At 38.6% G+C, this 25498-nt stretch overlaps 1 protein-coding gene across 2 annotated transcripts in view; it reads right to left on the bottom strand.

The window, feature by feature from the left end:
• Positions 1 to 28: 28 nt before the first annotated feature.
• The window catches only part of LOC136435016 (calcium/calmodulin-dependent protein kinase type 1-like), a 51552-nt gene continuing 26082 nt past the window's right edge, over positions 29 to 25498 (bottom strand). The window contains exons 4-10 of one of the 2 annotated variants that reach the window (XM_066428185.1): positions 19502 to 19640; positions 19256 to 19379; positions 18032 to 18107; positions 15809 to 15921; positions 14216 to 14294; positions 12410 to 12497; positions 29 to 3635 (exon numbers count right to left, since the gene is read on the bottom strand). In XM_066428185.1, the coding sequence (XP_066284282.1) occupies positions 3513 to 3635; positions 12410 to 12497; positions 14216 to 14294; positions 15809 to 15921; positions 18032 to 18107; positions 19256 to 19379; positions 19502 to 19640 (742 nt within the window). In that variant the 3' untranslated portion in view covers positions 29 to 3512. Of the gene's footprint in view, positions 3636 to 3677; positions 3749 to 12409; positions 12498 to 14215; positions 14295 to 15808; positions 15922 to 18031; positions 18108 to 19255; positions 19380 to 19501; positions 19641 to 25498 lie in introns of those variants that run through there. The other variant, XM_066428186.1, reaches the window with a different exon arrangement.

Here is a 25498-nt window from a genome sequence, read left to right as displayed (position 1 = left end):
GAAACAGATTTCATCAAACTCAGACAAACACAGTTTCATCACTTTTATTTTGAAAAAAAACAACACTTTTGTAGAGAAAAAGTTTCAACAATTCATTAAACAACATCATAGTTTCATCAGTATAATAATCGTGGAGAAATATACAGTAACATTGTCATGATTCTGATCGGTCATAACGTTTCTATAACACACAGGTATCAAGGATTCTTAGGTATGTAAGCTCAGTACTTTGAAATACTTTAACTTTTAGAGTGTCTTTGATTGAAGACAAATTTGGTTTGTCCAGAATTATCATTCCACTTAAAAATAAATGACAGCATTGAATTAACAACAACCAAAGGAATCAAACATGCTTTGGTTTCCTTTTTCCTAAAACCACATACTATTTGGTATACTTAAACATTGAGGTGGTTCGTTAAAAACTTCTACTGCATTTCACCAATGAGCTTGGCAAGTTGGTGGTGTAGAGGTGGGTTTGTACAATACTGACATGCTGTATTTACAGAATTTAGAATAAACCTGTGGAAAGAAGCTCTTGCAGTTGTTTTTGTGTTGTTCAAAAGAAGCTCAACTCTTCATCATACATGTAACAACACATGTAAAGCTCATAAAGTGCAGAAAACTCGCCTTTAATCTGTAATAGAAATTAGCTTTCAACAAAAATTACTTTCTTGGAAGTGTTTAATAGTTTAAGATTTTCTTATGTCGAAACTGCACAATCTTGAACTGTAGAATTTTATGTTACCTGCAATAATCACAGCAATCACTATAGTAGTATTAAAATGAAAGAACTTTCCAGTTAAAATTGGACTTTATAACTGACAGATTAGCACCACAAATCATTCAAGGGACCAACTGTGCCTTTTTATCCATTGATGATGAGAAATTCTCTACACTAGACCCAGCCAAAAAAAATAGGTAACAATCATTTCAGTTGTAATTTAAATCTGTACTGTACTGGACATGCAAGTCCAATTTGGTAATTCCAATATCAAGTGCAAAATGTAGACAGACACTATTTAAGGCAAAAGTCCACGTACAGTCATTCAAAATTCATATAAGAGTAACTCCCAAAATGATGATAGGCATGCTACATACTCTTTCATGTAATGCTACCTTTTGGGTGCAGAAAACAAAAACAATTTTGCATTTACCCCCATTTTAGGCAAAATGTTAGGGATATATGAAACACTAAAGCTTGGAACAAGTTGACCAAAATATCACTTTTCATTCCTCATGCAAAACTGTTAGATGCAGCTGTCCAAATAAGTGCTAAAGCATGGAAAAACTGTATTCAGGCTGCCTTTGAAAATGACTTTGAGTTCATCCTGACACATGTATCATACATACTGGAGTCTGTGCAGTTGTGATTGTCAGTGGCATGAAATGGTAAGCAACAACAACAACAAGCTTATGAAACTTTCCAAAATGGAGAACATGCACATGTAGAGGCTGTACATAGAAGTTGTTGAAGACTTAAGTAATATGTAGTCCTCTAAACAAGGAGGTTATATATAACCTCCTTGCTCTAAATAACATCAACCACTACCTGTCCGTGTGTCAATACATAACATAGCACATCTAGAGTGGCACTTGTTCTGGAGCCACGTACCAGACACTGTGATCACAAAATTCTTATAATACATGTTTACAAAAGTTGTAGCCATTATTACAAGGGGATTTTACAAGGTACAAACAGTCTGTTGGTCAGATGACTTTATGGGCCAGGACATCTCAAGATACAAGATATAGACAAGCTTTGAATCAGTCAAACATTTACATGTACATGTACATGAGTATGTAGGTCTTCAGTTACCACGCAACAAGACTTTTAAGCAATTATCTGAAAATGAGCTGTTGATATACAGTCTGTTATGTAAGATTACCATCTGATGGGAAAAATTTTCATGTAGCAACGTCCAAGCCAGTCAGGCCCTACCCTGAAGTAAAAGTGTGTAGTGACAGGTGTTGTAAAGCTTCAACCTGCACTTCTCATCACTACTGCTAGATGGCATGACTGTGGTAGCTCTGTCACACACAAACTTTGGTACCAGGCTATATGTGGTAGAGACAGTTGTCTTGAAACGAAAACACTTCTTCTATAGGAAAGTTTTGATTTTGGTACATCATCTATTGTACGTACATGTATGAATGTATATGTGGAATTTAACATTTGTAACAACTTCAAACAAGTGGCATTTTATGTACCGGAATCCAAAGTGCTTACATGTACATATACTTAACATATGTATATTATTGAAATGAATAATCATTTTGGTAACATCTATGATGACATTAAAAAACTATACCCTGTTAAGTGGAGTACAACCATGCAAGTTTCTTTAATTGATGTCTTAACCACTTTGGTCTTTTCTTGTTTTACTTGAAAATCCATCATTATTGATTAGTGTGTAAAACAATAGAATTTCTAATGCCAGTTATAACATCAAATGTGAAAGACACCATCATTAAAACCAAACAAATATTTACAGAAAATTCAAGATCTAACATTTGAGTCTTAAAATTGTCCTAAATTAGGGATGGATCATTCAATGTCCATGGAAGTGGAGAACAATACCTCCATTTGCCTATCACATGGGCAGTCCCTTTTCACTGTTCCAATCTTTTATCAAGTACCCTTTCCCCGAATCTATATCTAGGATAGTTAAAAAATACACATAAAGTAGCACTTATCACAAAAATTACTCTGCAGCATTGATTGTCACAACTTCTTTTGATTACCAACAAGAACGATTATTTTGGCCTGAACAGAATTTAATCTAACTTTAAGCAGCACTAAAAAGAAGATTGTGAAAGCTTTGGACCACAATTTCTTGAATCAAAATTACTTCTGGAAATTAAATTTTTGTACTTCTGGAATCAGCTCTCTAAACATTGATTACAACCATGCAACACTACATGGCCCATGATTGAGTGAAGAAGAACACTTTCTTGTGAATCTGTGTTTCATCAGCCTTTTGGTGAACGTGTTCATCACAAAAATCCCTAAATGTATGAATGGAGAGATGAATGAAAATTGGCGAGTTAAGGCATGTTGTGATACTGAAGGCATTTACACCCATACCAGTGCATTTTTCTGGGCCTGTTTCTGAACTTAGATAGACTGATCTGGTAAAATAGCATTGAACATAAATACTTTGAAAAGTCACCTGCTATACATGTGACAATTCAGTAGGCTTTACCAGTTAACGTGCTCAATTGTTAAAATCTACAAAAGGAATTTAAAAATTTTGAAATGGTGGGGGTTGCAAGAAATTGGAAGAAAAATAAAATGATATTCAAGTCAACATACCATGGGATTATATATTTTAAATTCATTCAAGACGTTTAAAGAAAGAACAGAGGACCGTTTGTCAAATAAAAGTTACCCTAACTGGAATGTGGGTATGAAAGGTTTGGTCCACCCCGCCTGTGTTCTCTACATGGAAGAGTCCTACTGAAGGGAAGGTGACATTGTACGTGTCTAACACCTGCAGAGTTGTCCATGTTAGCTAGGGGGCAGCGGGCTGGCCCTCCTGCGTCTCCGCCGCCTGCCCTGCCGCCGCCCTGCTCTCCTGGGAACTCAACTGTAGCTTCCTCATGTGTCTCACCACAGCGGTGGCATTGAACGCTTGCTGCAGCAACAAAACATAGAAAACATTCAACACATTGTCAAATAAAAAAGACACACATAATCTTTTCTGATCTAAACATTGTGTCTCACCACGGCGGTGGCATTGAACGCTTGCTGCAACAACAAAACATAGAAAACATTCAATACATTGTCAAATGAAAATAAAACATTTCTGATATAAACGTTGTGTCGCACCACTGCTGTGGCATTGAACGCTTGCTATAACAACAAAACATAGAAAACATTCAATGTATTGTCAAATAAAATATAAACTAAAATTTTTTTTATCTTAACATTGTGTCTCACCACTGCTGTTACTTGCTGCAACAAAAGATACAAAATATTTCAACACATTGTCAAATAAACTTAACGTTGGGTAACATAAATTCGCGGGGTACTTAAATTCGGGATTTTTCGAAAACGGGGTATTTAGGGATATGTGCTAGATGCAACATCAGTAATACCGCCAGAAATGCAAACTTGACAGACTAACGTATTCAGAACACTGTCTGAAAAGCTTCGATAACCATGCATTAGAAGTTGGCTACGTCAAAAACTCTCCGTCCCTTATTGTCACAGTCTGAGGGCTTCGTGGGAGAAGCACACTGCATGGTTGTTCGCTGGTTTATAAGACAAATGTCACATCCGCTTCCTGCTCAACACAATTATTTACAATACAACTTATTAGAATCTCTTTTGCTAACCTACAACTGGACTCTAAGTGTGATTAATCATCAAAACGCCTCTTTGTTGCTACAACCAATGGCTACGGCACTACGGTGAATTTTCCCGCCGGCATATTCGTTACCCAGAATCCTGCTATTCGGCAGACGACAAACGTTTGCGAGGAACACTTTTTTGTCCAAATGTTGTGTGTGATAGTGGACTGATGGCGATATTTTCCTCAAAGTTTGCTCTTAGCACAAACAGAAACATATGGACATAGTAATATTACCATTTCTACGGCATCCAGCCAACGCCCCGATGAATAATGTACAAATTTCCATGACGGTGGGGGTGAACTTTGAGTGACGTTCTACCGACTCAACACACGGGTTGTTCCTGAGGTCTGATGTGTGCGGTACGGCCGTTTTTTCGTGTATTTTTTTTACTTGGACACGTCTATATCCATAGCACTCTCCTCAAGCCAAGGATGGAACGAATAGCTGCTGTATAAAATGTAATTAGCGGTAAGATATTCAAGACGAATCTTCTCTCCCGAATGAATGTTCACCCCTGTCCGACAGCACCGTCATTGTGCGTGCGGCGGACGGTAGTTTCAAATTGAAATATTATGGTGTCAGCACGACTAGAGACAAAATCTACCATATATATGATTAGTGCAAAGATAGTACATGATACTGACAGAATAATAGAAACAAGAGCTTTTAAAAAAAGCTGGCGTTTCGGCTACGTTTATGAGTGTGAATTGTCTTTTCCCTTTACTTGAAGTAAAATCTGCCAGAGGAAGTCCCTCAAGGGCTGTTCAGTCTATAAGAAAAATTGTCATTTTGGGAAATGAGTACTGTTTTAAAAGAGAAAGGCAGATTGGGGAAAGCAATTTTGAAGTTACGTCACTTAACTTAAGTGCTTTTGAAAAAGCTGGTCTTGGCCTACAACTTGTACTTATTTGTAAAATGTACAATAGGCTCATTATAAAAGCTATCAATGTAATTATGTACATGGCACGCAATAAAACATAAAATTTGAAAAAGCACCATTGAATCATCAGCACTATGGTAATTAAGTGAAATAGAAGTTCATAACAGCTAAGGTTCTATCTAAAATGACTACCAAATGTCAAACAAATCAACAGCTACCTCATCCGTATTATTCTGGTTTCCGCATTTACAACATTTCTTCCTTATTTTCCTGGGTAATTTTGCTAAAATTCATGAAAATTCCCATAGTTTTGTGCCGAGCGGCGCCACTTTCCACGTCCGTGTTGTCTGAATGAAGTCGATACTGAACAATGGAGCATTTGCTACTGTAACAAAGGATCGCTGTTTTGCAAACAACATCAAGAGCCTCTGTTTACATTGGGGATAGAAGTTTAGTGGCGAGTGTTTTGCAAGAATCATCTTACCGCGCATAGGAGCCGCTGCACGGTATTTTCCATTACAATGAACAGAAAAATTCGAATGCCGGGTTTGGAATCTATGAAGTCCTGTTCATAAGACAAAGGCCTTGTATATATTAAATGAATATTTAAAAATAAAAATATATAATATTTCTTTATTTATTAATGAAAAAATGAAAAAATGATATTCATAAATATGATATTGATAGATTAATATAATATCAATATATATTTTTGATATTCAATATCTAAAAAGAAAAAAAAAATCCATGCACGGACACGAACCCGGATCTTCTGGGTCCGAAGTGCTTCGCGTTGCCAGATGGGCCAAGCTGCGGTATGTAACCCGTCACTCTGTACGTAATGCTATAACCTCACTATATGGTATCATTTATGCCGATTTTTGGTCGTTTTCTTGACGAAATCATTTTTTTTCTTCTGCAATTTTGTGGAATAGATGTAATATGGTCATTTTTCAGGATATCAAAGTCCGAAACCACAATGCAATGATATTTCCGAACAGTTGTAGCAGTTACATGCGGTCGCCCTCCTGTGTGTCATGCAAATGTAGCCTGCCTGCCTTTTCGTGCTCCCTTGCCATATAAGGCAACGGCTATACAAGGATTTGGGAACGTATTGCCATATAAGGTCTTCTGGTGTGCGACACAGTGTTGAACCAAACAGCATGCATCCAAGGAGCATGCATGCATCGAAGGTATAAAAGCCAGGACATTGCGTTCCGGCGCGAAGGCGCCGAAACGCAAAAAAAAGGATGGTTTATTGTTCTGCTAGATTGATTTCAGTCAACCATTATCGGAAAAATCCCGAATTTATGTTACCCAACGTTATATACAAGCATTGGATACTTTCCGTAATATTGAAGATACAGAAATGATGAAACCATCATACAAAGGGAAGTATGCTCTTTCAAATGATGTGTGAAACTCAATGTATGTTCAGCAATTCAGCAACAAGTTGAAGTTTAATGCTTAAAGTTGATACAATTTTCTAGTATGACTAAATCTTTCTACTTTTCAAGTAACCAGAGTTGATCAGTGAAAGTGCAGGCAGTGTTTACAGAATGATATATGATTCTAACATGTTTCAATATACACTGAGAAAGTCACTTTGCTACTAAGGTGGATGTAAGTCAATCCTGAATACAATATGATGATGATAATTTGCACACTCAGTATTCTTTTCAGCTCATTTTGACATCTCATCTGAGCATGCAGCTGGGAGTTTGTGAAAGCCCGAAGCCAGCCAATATCAAGGCTGCAGCAGACAAGGACATGAGGTGAACATGCCTACGAAGCACGTTATCCCTTTATCATTTCCGGGATCACCTTGACTGTACCAAACTTAAGACACCAACCCTTAAGCATGTTAATGGCAATGACACCGTTGTGCATGAAAAATGTTATCGTTGATACTGTGAAACATACCAAAGGCTTAATGGTTACGGCTTCATTTAAATTCACGACTACGGGGGCTGGAGGTAATGACAAGTTTCAGTAGACACTTGATACCACTCTCCCGTGTAGCATGATAAATACCCAGTCCACGACTCATCCCAGCCCACAATGTTCTTACATCAGCTGTAACTGTTCACTACATCCATATGCAACGTTACATTAACTTCAAAGGGACGGCATCAGTCTCTTGGAGAGGATGACCTTCAGTATGTGACGAACTTGACACCAGAAGAGCCAGGGGGAACACTTGTTCTAGACACTTACACACATTTACAAGCCAGATTACTCCCCGCAGATTCCACACTTGGGTGCTTCCAGTCTCACTTGCAAATATACAGCTAAAATAGCTTCCATCTAGCACTGCATAATGTACCATCATTACAATGAGGGCCTGAGTTATCAACCTTATGCATTTCAATTCCTGAAATGTTGTGCTGTCAGTATGTTAATCTCACTGCACCCGGAACCTTGCAACTCCTACCATAATGATTACTGTAAATGCAGAAATGTTTGCGGGGATTTGATTTTGCAGTAGAAAGAAAATGCAGTGTTCGCGGTAGTTTTGAGTTCGCGTTTGAAAAAATTATAGTTGTAGCGCTACAGTCACACAGTGGAATGGCTTTTTGCTGTGGTTTTAAGTTTGCGGTAGATAGTTCACCGTGAAAATCGCAAAGTTAACATAAAATCACAGCGAACATTTCTGCATTTACAGTATAGGCTAAGATTTGGACCAATTACCCTCTGCTCCAGACTTAAGCTTTCGAGACTAATGTGCTTGAAATTTCCTCTGAATTCACTCTCCTGTCCTCACCAGGAAAACAGCCAGTCTAAACCAAACTATGATCTTCTTGTGGTTTCTGAAAGCATGAATTATTTGGTAGGTACTAGATGTCACGTTAAGACTCAGGCTAGCACTTGATGGCCCAACTACTAACCATTGCAATACTTCCTGCAGCCATCACACATCAACTGTTGATAATTTTTTTTGCCAAAAATAATTACTTAAGGAACTGGATAATATTTTGAAACAGTCTAACCTTCATCAACGTATCAACTTTTGACTTTACATGATTGTCTGCATTGTGGTATTTTATTGACTCTAAGTGGGAATTTACTGCTCAGTGCTCAACACATATTCACAAACTTTGAAAACATAAGACACTGTAATCACACAGTCCACTTAACACTTACAGTTATCACAAGGTGCCCAGAATACAATGACTGCGGGCGGTGTGTGCTAGGAAAATCATTCTTCAATTATGGCTGCTACCTGGTACTGAATACTGAAGCCGAATCAATGACAACCAAGCCACTAGTCTCCCACACACCACCAAATCTGTACTTTTGATGACTACTGGGCATTACAGGTGTCTCCACACAAGACCAACTCGTCTGTTACTGTCACTGTACAAACAATGTACATCAAGGGACTATCACAGGTTCTTTTGCTCGGACATCACTTACTGTGTCTGTCTGTTACTGTACATCAAGCAACGATCACAGGTTCTTCTGCACACTACCAACTCTGTTACTGTACATCAAGTTACTATCACAGTTTCCTCCAGACACTACCAACTCTGTTACTGTACATCAAGTGGCTATCACAGTTTCCTCCACACACTACCAACTTTGTTACTGTACATCAAGTGACTATCACTTTGACAGTTTCCTCCACACACCACTAACTCTGTCTGCCACCTGTACATTGGGAACACCACTTTTCCAGCAGCCGTTATATCAGTGTTGTGTTGGGTGTTTCCTCCCACCTCAGAACCATAAATCTCACAGAATACTGCCATTTCCCCACAGGCTACATCATCATTTGTTTGCCAACTTCAAGGGTGGAAGAAAGTTGATGTAACAGCGACTGACTGAGACTTGTAAATGGATTTCTGCCTGTGGCCATAGTTTATCTAAAGAGCTCTTGTCTTCTTTTCCCTGTCTATGAACATTTGTACTGTGATGAATTGAGGCGTAGAGTAAAAAGGTAGTAGAGCCTGGGTTTGAGCCAACACGGCATGCAAGATTTACCGGGTAGTAATGCAATAATATCACATGTCTTTCTCCTATTGTTGAATGATGTGTTATGCTTGCCAAAAGTTTTGTTATACTCTGAAACTCCTCATGTAAAATCTTTATTACTCTTTATGAATGACATAACTCATGATATATTCATTCCATCAATATCCCCTATTATCCCAGAATATGAAGCTTTTTGAGTGGATTGGAACTAGCCTGTATTAAGTACCCTTTGCCATCTGTGAAATTAAGCAGACCTCCTGGAGACTTCCATATCATCAAACACCACAGGTGATATCAACAAGTACAGACTGTCTCAGGGTGATTTGTACTGATTATGGGGATTGTGATATATGCAAGCAGCATTCAGGGTGTGCTGCAGTACAGAAAATCTAGGTCTGAATGAATATCAACAAAACCTATGACTAATAAATTGGTCTTATTTGCAGTAGAATCAAATTTAATGAAACAAGGTGCAGAATGCATCAAGAATGATATATCTTCTGATAACAAAGTGAGATTGAGTGGAGATAAATAACACAACTGAATGCAGGTTTCTTGCACACTTCTTCACACTGTGTAAAAAGACAATTTTCTTTGATTGTTTTTACAAAGTCAAATCAGCATCAGTCCTGTTGATCCTTCAGTTTGGAATAACTCCCTTCAGTTCTAAGCACATGCATTGTAATATTTGTCATGTTTAATTTAATAAAAGAATATTCCCATGTATGATCAGGTATGGAATTCCATGACTCCATTGAAATTCCACAACCTTGATGATAACGACACTCATAGCAATTTCCCCCCAAGCATTTCCAAACCAACATACCGAAATTTGAAAAACAGTTCAAAATGTTTTTAAAAAACAGTTCAATGTTCAAGAAGAGGTTCAGAGTTAATTTTGGGGGGCCATTTGACTGTATGTTGGCAGAATGTCAGCGGCATCTTCGTTCATTTTTCTGGTTATCTTTCCACACTAATAACCATACCCTTTATGGAACAGAAATAATCCCCCAAACCTTTCTCCGATTAAGGGCTGCTTTCAGAACTGTTAAAGAAGCAGACAGTGGAACATACCCAATTTCCTCTTTACTTGGAACTCTTGATCCCAGGGTGATACCAAGAATCTTAAATATTTGCATTTTTCTCCTCATCATTTCCTGTTCTTGATTGTGCAGATCCCAATGTATCCTGGAACTCTGAACACTTTATGTGAACCAAACTTTTGGAGATAACTCAGAGACTCAACCATAGAAGGGCTGGGATCGGTGGGGCTGGGGCTATGTGGGTGTTGGTTCAACTGTTTTTCTTTGAGATTAACAGTTGAAATATGCTGTGTTCTGCCTTTCCTTAACCAACATTGCAAACAATTTTCCACCTTTGCCCTCCCCTTTGCATGCGTATGATTGTTTCAGGCCTGTCCCTTTCCCCTACATAGATTTAGGATATGCTAAATCTGGATAGGGTCAAGAATATGAATACAAATTTTTTCAAAGAATTTTTCCAGAATGTTGCTACTCCAAAAAGAAAAGCCGTTGAAGAAAACTCGATGACCATGAATGGTAATTCAACTCCAATGTACTCATTGACATTCAGACACAGAACCACAAGAAAGGATAAGTTGGAAAAGAGTGATAAAGGTATTTCCATGCTGCAGCTTAACCATAATATTCCATGTTCTGGATAATGTGACAAAGCTGTTGCTTGGGGACCCCTCTGCCCCACATGAATCACCAAGACATGCAAAGCACACCCCAATGGCCGGACGGGTAGCTGGAGTGGCACGGAGATAAACCCATTTTCCATTTTGCCCCACTAACGTCATGAATACGAGCAGAAGGCAGCCCGGCCCTGACGATAAAGCCGACATGAATAAGCACTGTGAAGATAGTATCACAAGACTAGAAACCGTCCACTGGGCCAATCATGCAGAACTTTCTATCTGCATCACTCAATGGCCATTAAAGAAAAGAAGGTGGATCTCTTTTACCCCATGACTTATCCCTGTGGTTGATTGCCGGGATTGAAGCTGCATGTTGGGTTAGTGCCAGGACATTTGTTGCAGATATTGGTTGTTCCCTTACACAGCAGAGATTTGCTGAGCTTTATTTCCTTCATAACATGTGCATCATGGATAAAGCATGAGATTCACAACGGGTACAAGCCGTAATACCATTGCTTCATAACAAAACTGCCAATGGAAAAAGTAAACCCAAACAAAATATCCCCTCTAGCAATGCAGACACCAAGGCACAACGGAGCTTCATGATACTGAGGGTTATAATGTGGATGGGGGCTATTACTAGTACATTTCAATGTGTCCTACAATATCCTAGAAACTCTTTGTGACTGCTTTGACTAAAAAGCAGATTAAAGACAAAAAAAGTTGTCTACTTGTCAAAGTTATCACTCATCACTGTCTGCAATGATAAAATGAGATAACTTGGGAATGCAATTACATATTGTACTGCCCTGTCTAGCCAATTTCAGCAGAGGGGATGTGATACTCCTGTAAGGTCAGTGTGTTCATATAGATGATTCCATGATTGTAGCTGATTTGTATGCACCCCAATATCAATAGTGGAACATTTAATAACACGGTCCATCTACAGTACCCTCAAGACTGTCTGGTTGGCAAGTTTTGAGCCAGATCACACCTTTTGAATCCGTCAAAATTCTCATAAGCTCCTTATTTCCCATGAGGTTTAGTATCATAATGTTTCATTTCTTGGATATGCACCACCTCAGTTTTTATGACTTTCTCAGCAGGTTGTCCCTTGAGTTTGATCTTTCTTAAGAAAAAATATTACTTTTATACCCACAATCCCAATCACAAATGTAGCCATCTGGAAATTCATAATCTACTTTTAGATCCTTGCAAAAGTTTATGTTCCATAGATTGATAACTTTTGATTGATGTTTCCTTGCCTATCTACAGCTAGCATTTGTAATCAGTTGGTTCTACTTAGCCAGCTTTGGCAAAGATTTAATAATGTTTCCATAAATCTTTTGAGTCGCACATTGATTCAGAATGACTATTTTCTCTACGAAGAAAAAAACAACACTTTAAGGTAAGTTTCAGTGCAGCTGACTTTGAACTTGCTTTTGGTAAATCAAACATCTTTTTTCATTCACACATGACACTAACAACACCCAGAACATCTATCACTTGTACAACTGTAGAAATCTAGGGAAACTTACCCTCCACTTCTTCTTGGCAAAGTTTTTCTTCATCTGTGCGCTGACAGACTGGTGGATGTTCTTGTCTCGAGCGGTGTTACCTGAGATCCTGGGAAAAAGAGAAGGATTGGGGCTACAGTGAGATTCGCACACGCATGTACAAGCACACATCCCAACTATCATCAATTAACATTCAGGGAGAGCTATGTTTCCATTTTCCAAAATGAATACAGTTTTGAACAGCTCCCTACTCTTTTCCTAGTTTCATCAATCACAGAGAACTTTGAACAATTCTCTTATCCTGAGTGTGCTCCAGTTCTATTCCCACCAGAGCTTGTAGTTTTCCTTACTTTTCCAATGTAATTTGACATCATCAGACTGACATGACAAGCTATGCATACACAGATAACACACTACTCAGACAGTACTAAAACACAACTTGTGAAGTCTTTACTCCAATCTTCTTGTTCTCTTCCAACAGACAAAACTCAGCTTTTTCACACTTGGGATTCAGTCTGGCCCACAGGTACGTACAATGTGTAGCCCTACAATGTATTTTCTTAGAGGACCCTCAAAGCCATCTCTCAGCTATTACAGGTATCATGTAGAGGAGTTTAAATCCTAGCATGCTGAATTACTATTATGTACCAGAACCAATGTGTAGTTAAGGGGACACCGAGCACAGTGTTAATGAGAGTTCCATCTGTAAATACTGTACTGAGCATGATTCCCACCAATTTCTGTCCAAATGTTTTGCTATTCACACATGATTACACCCTCCCCACACCATTTTGCCGGAGTTTATGCACATATCTGTGACTGTGGTGCTTTTATGCAGAGCAAATGGTCCCATTTCACCACTCCCCGTCCCATCCATTACCCACATAAGCCACATCCTTTATCCCTGCCTTATTAGAAATTCCTGGTTTCAATTTCAAGGCAGCCTGCAACTTTATGATAACCCTGGTGTCATGTCAACAGTCCATCAAACTATGATGCTTTGGAACATTACAAAGCTACCTTAAGAATGACTGCTAGCTCTAGGGCTGTCACAAATATTTATGGAAAAGAGAGATTCAAATATGTTTTATCTATATTATAGCTGAGTAACTGAAATCCCCTAAAACCTTGCAAAATAAATTCATCAGTTCAGAAGTTGCTCATTATATTTCGACACTTTCAGAGCTGTTATGACAAAGAGGCAATGGTATGGCAGCAAATCTCAAGATATTTCTAGCGGTATGTGTTAAACAGTGCTTTCACTTTTCTCATGCATGCCATTTGTTATTGTTTTGCCTTTGTTCTCAGGGGAAACTGTTACTGCTTTCTCTACAGTTAGTAGACTTTAAGTTAACAGCAAAAGACAATGTTTGGCAAGAACATGCAACCTTTCAGCACCAGGGACAGACATAGATTTGCTGTTACTTTAGATTTAAGTTTGCAGGGTTTTAATTTCGCGGTAGGGAGAAAATGGAGTGTTGAACATGGTTTTAAGTTCGCGTTTGAGACAATGGTATACAGGGGGTAGGAGGGCAAAAAGTTTTGCGGTGGTTTTAAGTTCACGGCGAAGAGCTTACCGGTATACCCTGAAAACCGCAAACATAATACAACCACGAACATTTCTGCATTTACAGTACCTGAACTCTTTTTGGTTGCTGCATTTTGAAACATTCACCATTTCCTTCCTCAACGTAATGAGTAGCAGACAATCTTCATCACTACAAATGGAACTTATTTTCATGTACATGACTCTACTTTAATTGTAAGCACCATACTGACTATATTCATACACAGTAACGGTTGTGTTGTTGTTCAAGTCAGTCTTACCAGGGGTGTGATATGGCTTGGCTGCAGTTGTACCTCTTCTTTACATCTATTTCTAGCAGGTTGTTGATGAAGTCTTTGGCTGTTGGGAGGAAGGGCAAAGAAATATGCATTAGATCCAGTAAATACAGACTGTAGAAATTACAAATATGTAACAGAAATACATTTCATTAAACTGATTTCTTCCTAGGTTTGGTGTCATGTTTTTATGTTGAACTTGACCTTTGCAGTGCAGTCTAGCCCTAGCATACAGATTTGACTCCTAATCATTGTACCAAGCATATGAATATAAAAATACATATAAATAAAATCAAGACAAATCCTTTTTGGGGAAAACGAATTTTGCAGAATTATAGTTAATTATAATTATCATTTGCCAGAAATCTGACCATTGAAAAGGAGGAATAATGGGCACAACTGCAAAAATTCATGTAATAAAAGCGACATTGCAGATGCTGAGATTCTGCCCAACTGAGCAGACATCAAACACGTCCATTATAGGCATGGCCAGCCCTGTTATTCACACTGAACGGAAAAAGGTGAAGTCGTAGAATTGCAATTTCCATTCTCCACTGAGGTAACCTTTGACCTTTGCCCCCACTTCCTGCCCTCCTAACAAACAGTGCTGTCCAAATATGGAAAATTGATTGTCAAGTGCAGAGGGGTGATGACCTCTGGCCCCCAGGGTTCCGCCATCACCTCCATTACAGGTAACGATGATGCTCCCCACAGGAGGGCAGGCGAGTGGAAAGATGCATACCGGCTGGGATAACAACTAATCAATAACATTTCCGGCAAAACAGCAGAGAGGAAGATTCCATCCATGGCATTTTTCAATAAAGTACTTCACTTGCAATTTTCTTTCTCTTTGACCTTGGTTCACAAATATCACAGTTCAGTATTTCCACATCTAAATTTCAAAAAAATCATTGGTTTAAAGACATGCAATTTCTTTCTTATTCCATCAACAAGTATCATTTAGTTGGCTGCATTTTTTTTTACTCCAAATCACCAAAACATTCTACAGTATTTGGAAACCTAGCTTGCACAGACTGACTACACATAAGACCTACAGGTGGCCTTTTTTTCCATATCTCACTTCACAGCAAGACTTTGAGATCATACACCAAGCGGTAACCTCTATGGCTGCCATACAGCCATTAAAGTGTTATTGGGACTAAAGGCTAGAAGCCAAACTTGTTGAAGGTCTCCATGGGGGAAGTATTGATGTATGGGGAAACAACTTCCTTGCATAATTCTACATGCCATGTCATCCACGGAGCCTAATCTATATGCAAACACTGGGCTCAATCCATACCGATGTAATCTTTCATCAAGGCCCCATGGTTTCTTAATGGAAGCCAAAATGGAGAGTCTCAAAATAGACATTCTTTTTATTTTTTCACTGGATGTAAGAGATAAAAGTTGACATTTTTATGTAATACTGGTCACTATACTGGAAAACACTACTGTAACTTACAGTAACTAGAATTTTCAAAAATCCAGTGGATTGTCCAAATTCCTAAAAACTTTCCAAATTCAGAGGGACCTGACCCTGTGTAACTGAACAAAAACATAACTAGAGAAGGTACCTACCAGAATCTGAGATGTCATCCCAGTAGGGAGCATCATACTCAAACTCTCCTTTAATGATCTGTTTGAAGAGCTGTGTGTCATCCTCATCATAGAAGGGAGGGTACCCGCACAACCTGCACCAACAGAAAAATCAACACAATGATTCTTGTAAATGATCAAAGCACTGATACGAATATAGGTGGTGTTACTCAAGGTGATATCATCCAACTCAATTTTGGGAGCGTATTTATGTTACTGAATCTTACTACTTACATTCTACTAAGTTAAACATAATAGAATAAGAAATCATCATTATTAGTGCATCTTCCATTTCAAGTATAGGATAGAAGATGTACATTGTATACTTTTTGTTTATTGTATATCAAAGGCTATTTTGAAATGCAATAAATGTTCTTTTTCCAGAATCTAGTGTTTCTGCAATAACACTATTCCTTACCATAAGAGAACCCACAGCACATATAAATGACTAATTTGCTGCTGTAAGGCCTGACAACCATGTAATGAGTGATGATAAGGTTTCATAATTGAACAGATTCATGCTAATTAAAGACTTAACATGTATTTTCCATTGGGAGCACACTGTACTAAGCCTATCTGAATATTTCATCCACAGTAAACAAGTATTAGTATTTCTCTGATACAGTCTTAACTGAGTGTGTGTGAAGTCTGTGCTTTGAATAAGATGTACATTATGATTTAGATTCTCCTGAACAAAGACAGTGACATACTAGCAGACAAGTCACCTCTAACATCAAATTTGAGATAGATAGAGCAGAAACATTGCAGGTATAAATTTCATTAAGAAAGATAAGCTTGTATGTATCATTAGGATAAGCCCCTGGGAGCTAAGTTAATGAAAAAGAGACATGATTTGTGGTCTTGAGTAACAGCATCACGCTGACAGGAATGATTGGTTACAAGAGTTGTAAATTTTGTCCTCTTGACAATGCTATCTGCACAGGCATGCAATTATATAAGGGACGGAATAGATGGTCTGTGCTCGATATATAAGAATTCAGAAGGGCATGACAATTTTTCAATAGCATAATTCACAGTATATCTGGAACATTTGTCAGAAATTTTCCGTGTAATTTTTGTATGAAGCTCCAAGCCATGATTTGAGTAGTATATAATAGTATGTCTACAGGCATACCCGTATGCTGTCCAGTTTCCGTATTATTAAGATTTATGTAGTTATCATATTCCACAGTGTATCAACACGGTTCACAGTCGTCTGGTCTCTTCAGCTGAACACAGAAGTAGGCTGAATGTATCTAGTGTTAGATCATATCATTCTTTTCCAGCCATCTACATCAGGTTGATATGTATGGGATGGAGGCTGCAATATGTGAGCAGTGTTACCTCCCCTTTAGAAACAGAACAAGATTGATATGCACAGGTCTAACCAGAAGCTGGGAGATATCCAGGAATCACAGCCATGATTCTTTATGTCTAATCTCCTAATTCATCATGGTTATTACAACTATGTCATCAGGACTTTGCTCAGATAATGATGGTTTAGACTTTATCAGCAGATGTTTGATACATGTATATATGTACATGTATATCAAAGCCTGCACAGTAATCTTGAAAGCTGAGTAAATCTATTTTCGGTGGAATATTATTAATGTTATGATCCCAGAAAATGCTAATGAAAAATATTCCAATAAATGAAGTAAAAATGTTAAAACTATTCATTTGCAAAACATACATTGTCCATAATTTTGGTTAGTCATTGTTTGGGTTAGTTATGCAAGGAAGCATTTTACCTCACCAACATTTTAAAGAAATCTGTCATGCCACCACTCAAAAATAGTTTTCTTCTCAATAGTTGAAATGATGGGGGAAATAGGTATTAGCACCTTAGCTTGAAAATTAAAAGCCGTGTAAATACAGCTGAATGGATAAAAAGGTCTTAATGCCATTGTATGCTGAGATACTTTCCATTTAAAGTATAATCTTAATTATTAATCTTGTTAGTCGCATGACCTTGCAAGACAATAGTATGTAAATGAGGAAAAATAAAGTTTCCCTATCAAATGTACACCTCGTGGTCAGACACCCACCAATTGCTCTTATCAATCAATACAACATTAATAATTCATCTATCCCAGGGCAATGCAGAACAAGCAATACAAGGCCTTCAACAAAGGTTTCTTGTTTAAAGGAGTTCATGCACATGTACATGGTCATAGCAACATATCGACAAGGTGAGGTACTTACAAAATGTAGGATATGACACCGATTGACCAACAATCCACTTCCTTTCCATAAGGCCTTTGTGCTAACACTTCCGGAGCTGTGAAAGAAATGAAAGACACAAAATGTAACTTGTAAGATATGATGCAAGCTGATCCACACTTTGATACATGAATAATCTCATTGGTTTGAAACCATGCCTGCGGAGTGTGAATAGTTGTTGCTATATATTGTACTATGTACAATCATCATGCAATAAAGTTCTTCTTCTTTATAATGGCAGCATTGGTAGACATATATACTTTAAAAGCAAAGAGAATCAAGGAAAGGCTGAGATAAAATGGTAAAAAAAGACCAAATACAGGAAAACAAAATAAATCATGGAGCAAAGACAAACTTAGGTTTTTTTAAAACCACAGAAAAGTGTTCCAACATGTATCATAATGCAACTGGCAACCATCACCATGTTATGGAGGCTGTGTTATGTACTTGCCAACCTCTACATTACTTGTTGACATGACAAACTGGGGTTCGATCCTATACACGGTTCATAATGCATGACAAATGACCACACTAGTGCCACTGCTGCATTAGATGGTTCCAAATGCAGTCATCTGTTTTCTGGCATCCCAACAGAGACAGAACCTGCTCGCCATGCTGCTACCGAGATAAACTGGAGTGCTCTCAAGCTATTACGCTGAAAGTACTTTTGACCTACAGGGTTGACATTTAACGTCCTTCAGTGGGTCCCCAAAGTGGGCCCTTTTCTGTGGCAAAATGTCAAATGAGCGGAAGAGAGACAGTTAGCTGTTACACGCCTTTTGACTTACATTCCACTCCTGGAATTGCCGTGAAGAGATAAACCACACAGAAAAACAATTACTTGTGTGTAAGTTTTGTTTATGTCATACCTGCCGCGAAAACGTTCGATGCGGGTGTTCTGCAACGTGTGATAATTTTCCGTATCACACAGGGTTCTACTTGTATCACATGGGCTTCCATAGAATATTTAGAATGCACTTCGAGTGCGCCAGTTGCGCCGCTGTCGAAAATTTGAATACCGGATTCAGAGGTTGGAATCGATGTTGTCACGATCTTTTTTGCTCGAGGACCCAAAACTCTCTCAACTTTAGGCGCATTTTGCATTGAAATGTGTTTTTTCGGGTGGGTATGACATAAATAAAATACCAGAAATAGGTGGCAGATGTTATAATTGACATGGTGGAATGTCAAATGAAGTGGACTTACCGACATATCCTGGTGTTCCACAGGCAGTAGACATGACTCCCTCTTGCTCCATCTTGGACAGACCAAAGTCACTGATCATGATCTTGGACTCCTCATCCGGGGAATAGTACAGGAGGTTCTCTGGCTGCAGGTGAAATAAAAAACATGATAGATTAGTCAAAATGTACCCTTTATGCTACTTGAAATATGTAAAGTGAATGCACTGTAAGGTAAAGATTAAAGTGAAATCTATGCAATTTCCTTAACCTTGAGGTCCCTGTGCACCACTCCCTGGTCATGTAGATAGGCTATGGCATCTAGGATTTGTCTGACTAGACTACTGGCATCCTTCTCAGAGTAGCTGCCTTTCTCCACTATCCTGTCAAACAGCTCTCCCCCTGTGACTCTGTAACACAAGAGGAAACACAAACTGAATCCATATCTGTATTGATTATAACAATTACTGTCATTTCATTTGCAAAACACTCTGCCATTGCAGTTACATGTATGAGTGCATAACATTGAAATGAATAATATCACAAAGATGTACAACCCTGTCATTTTTCATCATAGTTATGAATATGTATTAATCTAAGCTATTGATTTATGACATGACTGAAATAGCAACCTCACTGGGGTACTATGAACGACTATTAGTTTGAATATATCATGTTGTTCATTTGAGAAGATACCAAATTGTGAGTGACTAAACAAAACTGTGACATCATGTGCATAACAGCAATAATTTCAGTACCTTGGATCCATCCATTTACTATGTAACAAGGATATCTAGGTCAACAATCTAACATAATTAGCACAGAGTGATGAATCAAACCAAGTGTCACAGAGTTAATCTCAAAATAAGAGTTCCTTAATTTCAATCACCAAAATGTTTACAATCACAGGAGAACGCAGAAACTGGTAAATCACATTTCTGTAAATGTTGAAATTTTCAGTGGTTTAATGTTTGTGTTTTTTTTTGTGATGCCTTCTTCACTGTTAACTAAGAACCACAGTGAAAATGCTTGTTCTGTCTACCCTTTTGTTTTAACCGTGAATTTAAAACCACTGCGAACATTCCATTTTTTTCCCTACAGTGAAATTAATCCCAAACTTAAAGGCATTTACAGTAAATGAATGAAATATGACCATCTTTCTCTATCAGATGAATCTTCTAATACCCTCATGAGTTATCACTACCTACTTACATTCAAACACAATGTTCAACAAAAGCAACCATCTTCATTCAAAAGGGAGAAAGACAGCCCCATAGTACTCCACTCTTGTAATGTTTCCTCCTACATACAGGTGCTGAAGGCCAAGGATTTAGCTTGGATTTCGTCGTAAATGTTGCCCTCATTCTAAGAAACCCCCACACTAAATCATATACATCCTTCCTCATGCTGAACAACTCTGTTGCCTCAAGCAGCAAAGGAGTTACATTTGTCATCGTTTCTATCAAAGCCCGAGACCGTGACGGCCCACATACACCCACGTTACACATACAACCACATCTAAGGAAGATATGTTACCTGTTACTCTTAACATACAACTGCAGTATTATCAAGTACAGTATTTTCAACTGCAAGTCTTTTCCACCTACTCACACCCCCACAATGGCATTTTCCCTGAACACTGCTGAGGCAAAATTCCAATCTACAGTCAGTACTTTCTCGACATTTTGACAAGAAAAGTTGCTGTAAGATTGAGTGGGTGACTGGTGCACTGCCAGGCATCTTTACTGTTTGCCTTTTATTTTGCCATAAACTTCCTACACCATCAGCGGCACAAGCGACATGTACTGAAGCGCTCCAGATGAAAATATGCAGGAGGTAATAAAGCTTTAGAGTTGCCATGTGCATGGCAGTCATCAATATCCACTACTATATGAACAATTACTAGCAGTATTTCTCTTGTGGACAAGTACTTAAGTGGGATTTCCCATGGGCTTCCAGTCATGTACATCTTATGCATGGCAACACAGCAACTGTGGTGAATACAAATGTCAAATATATTCAGTCCTGGAAACTTGACATTTTCAGAAGATAGCCAATTATTTCCGGATCTAATTTGGACGTTTTGATAAAGGTTTAAGAAAGGCTTTTGAAAACTATAGTTGAAAACTCAGATGATTTTGTTGGTCACTACTAAGAATACAAGATGTGTAAATAATTTGACTTCAACGTTAACTCTTCCTCATCTTGTTGTAAAGATTATAACCAAGCAAAGGTAAAATCACTTGCACACATGTCTCTAGTAAGACCAGCGTGCCTACATATTTTCCTACATACCAAAATGACCTTCCAAGTTATGAGATTTAGGGCTCTGAAAGGCTTATGGCATTTGGGTGGCAAATATATGCCTTACATCTGACCTTTACTTTATTGAGTTTGACCTTACCAAAGCACAATACACTGTAGTCTATCATCATAGTTATTGGCCATTAAAATGCATAATGACGTGGTTTAGATGCAAGCACTGGCTCTTAACTTATCTTAAAGGTTTATTTTAATGCGACACATGACTGGTTTGGCCCCTCCAGTTTGTTGCACATTAGTTATTTCCGATGGGAGGCTCACAGTATGCATATGGTTGACAGTCGATGCTGGCACAACAGTGACATTGATTTGACAGGCATTTCATCTTCCAACAGGCCTGCATGAGCCTGAAATGGCAGGAAGTGTGCAATTTACAGGAATTGAATTCACAATGAGCTACTGGGGATAACTGAAGGGTCAATTTCAATGACTTTCTGCACTCCCGGCAATTTTCTCGGGCAGCCAATTTCCTTCCTTGTCTCCACAAGGCCAAGACAGTGAAAGTTGTAGCTGCCATTCTTGATGTCAGAAACTTTAGCTGAGAACAAAATAGCCAGCAGGCATCTTTACCATACAAAGTATGAAACCTAGAACATCAAAGACAACGAACTGTTCCAATATGTCAAGGCCAATATTGTAACTATTCGTATTTCACCCAGGCCATATCATGGCAAGTTGTTTGACAAACAAATAAATATAGAGGCATAGAGTGCCAAGAGCCAGGAAATGTATTACATGCATCAAAAATGATACATCTATATGTCCCTTTTAACTACTAGGGAGGAATGTATAAATTCTACATTTACAACTTCAGAACACAGCGTCATAGCAGGAAAACTGAAAAGTTAAGTTGTGACATAAAAAAATGACGACTGTTTAGCTTTATCAATCTAATGAGTAGCACTCATGATTTATCACACATATCAATCATTCCCTTTTAAGTGTTTATAGCGCCTAAAAAACTGCTGAAAAACAAAATTATGAATGTAAAACTATACAGTAACTGTTATACAACAGTATCATATAGTCATACATCAGTAGTTTGAAGTTATCTGTTAACCAAATTTTTGAGAAATAAAGTTTGTACGGCTTTTCAAAGTGTGTTTTTCCAGACACTATGCCAGCTTACCAGAAATCTGTCACATGACCCTGTGATGTCAGTAACATGCAACTCATTCACACACAAGGCAAACAACAGCAATAGCCTGACTGCAGTGATGTATGGGAAGAAACCATAACCTGGGTGCGCCATCTGATCACTACCCCCTTCCCTGAAAAAACTTGCCACCCAAATACCAGAAGCCTTTTAGAACCCTAAATCTCATAACTTGGGGACATGAATTTTGTATGTAGGGAAATATACCATCTTTATAACAAGAGGAGGAGGAATTCAAGTCAACCTGTTTGCATATCTCGTATTCCTAGTGACCAACAAGACGGGGTTTTTTCAGAGAAGCGAGTATACAAATGTAGGAGCCCCTGTATAATCGGACAGCACCTAACGTAAGGTGACCAGTTAACGTCCAATTTATTCAAAACGTATTTATCTTAAAACCGCGCGGACAGAGCCAAATTTCAAACCCATGGGCAGAAATATCAGCTCTTCTAAAAAGAAAATGCATGGTCTGTAAGTTTTTCTCCGCCTGTTTAACGCCGTGCGAGCATGTATCTATACTGAGGTATATGATGAAGAATTGTGCTAGGGTAACCCATTATCGTCCACTTCTGAATCTTTTCCCTTCTAGCGCTATGCTTGAAGAACATAGACCAGAAAAAAATGCACAGTAACTGTCCAAAGTAGTCTGCAGACAAATGATAGTAAAATCACTATGTCTGTCCGGCCACTTGCTTAACACAATGGAAAAAAAACAATGTTTATCTGTAAATTTCCCCCACATGCGCGGCACGTGGCGTTCACGTGGTAAACGCATGGCCATTATGTTTTGCTGTGCAAAAAGTAAAGAGATGGCTAAGGATTATACTTATGATGTTCTTTATTGCTCATGAGAACAGGCTTTGGCATAATACACCGCGACATGTGGACATGAGCCAAACCGGACGTAAATAGGTTCTGCACGTAAATAGGTCATGTTACGTTAGGCTAAAGTAACCAAGCAACACCAGAGACATTGCCATTCGCCACGCGTACCACCTAATCTGGCTTAAGATCACTGATTGAAAAGATTGTGAGCACATTGCATCGGACACCCACTCTTTCCTGTAACTTGGTTTTCTATTGGTGCAGGTGGTGGGGGGATGAGGCTTAATGCCGTCCACGGCTATTCCTTCAGCACCTTCAGGGATTTTCCGCAGTGTTGCAGATGTCATTTTCATCCCCCGCATCTGTCAGAAGACCCATTCCAAGACCAGCAGTCGGGGTTTATGTGCTCTGCCCAAAGGACAAGTTGAGCCAAACTACACCTTAAACTGTGGGGTATCTATATGTGGAAACCATATGTGAAAAAAAGAGCTGTAAAACTTTTCATACCCATCAATATTTGTTGCATGCAGAGGTTTAGGCCTCTAGCAATGTACTTTCTGTAATGCCCAACATGTCTATTATACAAGGCTTTACTGCATTCAAAACAAGAACATCTAGATATACGTCACTGAGGACTTCAATAGACTGTAATGTATCAAAAACACAGGAGGTCCCATGTCTTTAATACCTCTACAGAAGGTTATGTTTTTTGGTTTGGGTTGATTTGTACTTTGGTGTCTGTAATGCATAACTCAAGAATGTGCAGGTGGTGTTTTCGATATTTGGTATGTAGTTAGGTCTTGATGAGACCTCAAAATGATTTACGGTCCCCTGGCAGCTTGTTATGGTACTGTAGTTTTCATACTGATATTTCTGAGAATGACTTCAATATCACAATATTACCGAGAAAGTATGTTAAGTCTTCAAATGCTAGTGATAGTAAATCCAACAATAAATACACCTGAGCAGGCACACTATATGTGCCGTATACATGTAAATGGCAGCATAGTTTGCTATTAAATGTGTACGTCTTTAGCGCTTAGAACCATGAAGAATGATGCTGCAGGAATGGATATTGGAGTTTTTCTTGATCTGTTCTTAAATACAGGCAAGCCAAGAGAACGCCAGACTGAGCATGAAGCAGGAACTGTTTAAATCTCATTAGGGAAGGGTCACATCTATCCGCGATCTATGCTTTCAAGGGTCTAGTTGTAGAGACTAATTTTTCACAGAAACTAATGGGAGATGTGTAATCAGGAGTAAAATTCCTTTTCCTGTCTTATCTCTAGTTGATTGATTGATTGATTTGGTACCTGGGGTTCGTTCAGAGCTAAGGATAGTCAAACTAATGATGAGGTCACGGGCAAGTGCGTACGGCTCAGGTGTTTCCAAATGAGACGCAGCTGGCATTGGCATTACACTTGGATGGTGTCCAAATGACTAGAGAGCTGAGTACGGAGGGACAATTTCTGCTATATACAATAGACTTTTCAGTGCAATGAACCATAGTCATTTGCAACACGGATGAAATGCATAATATTTTCAGACCAGAATTTCCTCCTCTAGATATGCTCAAAAAAGAACATTACCATTAGATGTGGCCCTCAGCAACATAAGTGTCCTTGTTTTAACAGGCAACATAAAAATGACACATAGATTTGCCTGCTATTGTTAAACAATGATGGGCCTTTTACGGTCTATCGCAAATCAAACACTGCAGACTTGTCCCCCAACCATGACTGATAGGGACCATTGTCCACTTCTCAATGTCACACGGTCCTTCCCACATCCCCACTAATGGAGGACATGGCTGACCTTTGCCCCCTTGTCAGCTGGAGGTTAAACCTTGCTGATACTTTAAGTGAATTACCGGTCAGGTCTTCCTGTGCTTTGATTAAGATGACGTCCTAACTTACGTCAATGGAACACCATGGCAAATTTCCTTTTTCACTACAGGAAGTGCTG

Source organism: Branchiostoma lanceolatum, chromosome 5 (genome assembly GCF_035083965.1).
Source record: "Branchiostoma lanceolatum isolate klBraLanc5 chromosome 5, klBraLanc5.hap2, whole genome shotgun sequence".
Taxonomy (NCBI): Eukaryota; Metazoa; Chordata; class Leptocardii; order Amphioxiformes; family Branchiostomatidae; genus Branchiostoma; species Branchiostoma lanceolatum.
The sequence above is the reverse complement of the archived record's forward strand: the minus strand, read 5'-3'. Positions and strand labels throughout refer to the sequence as shown.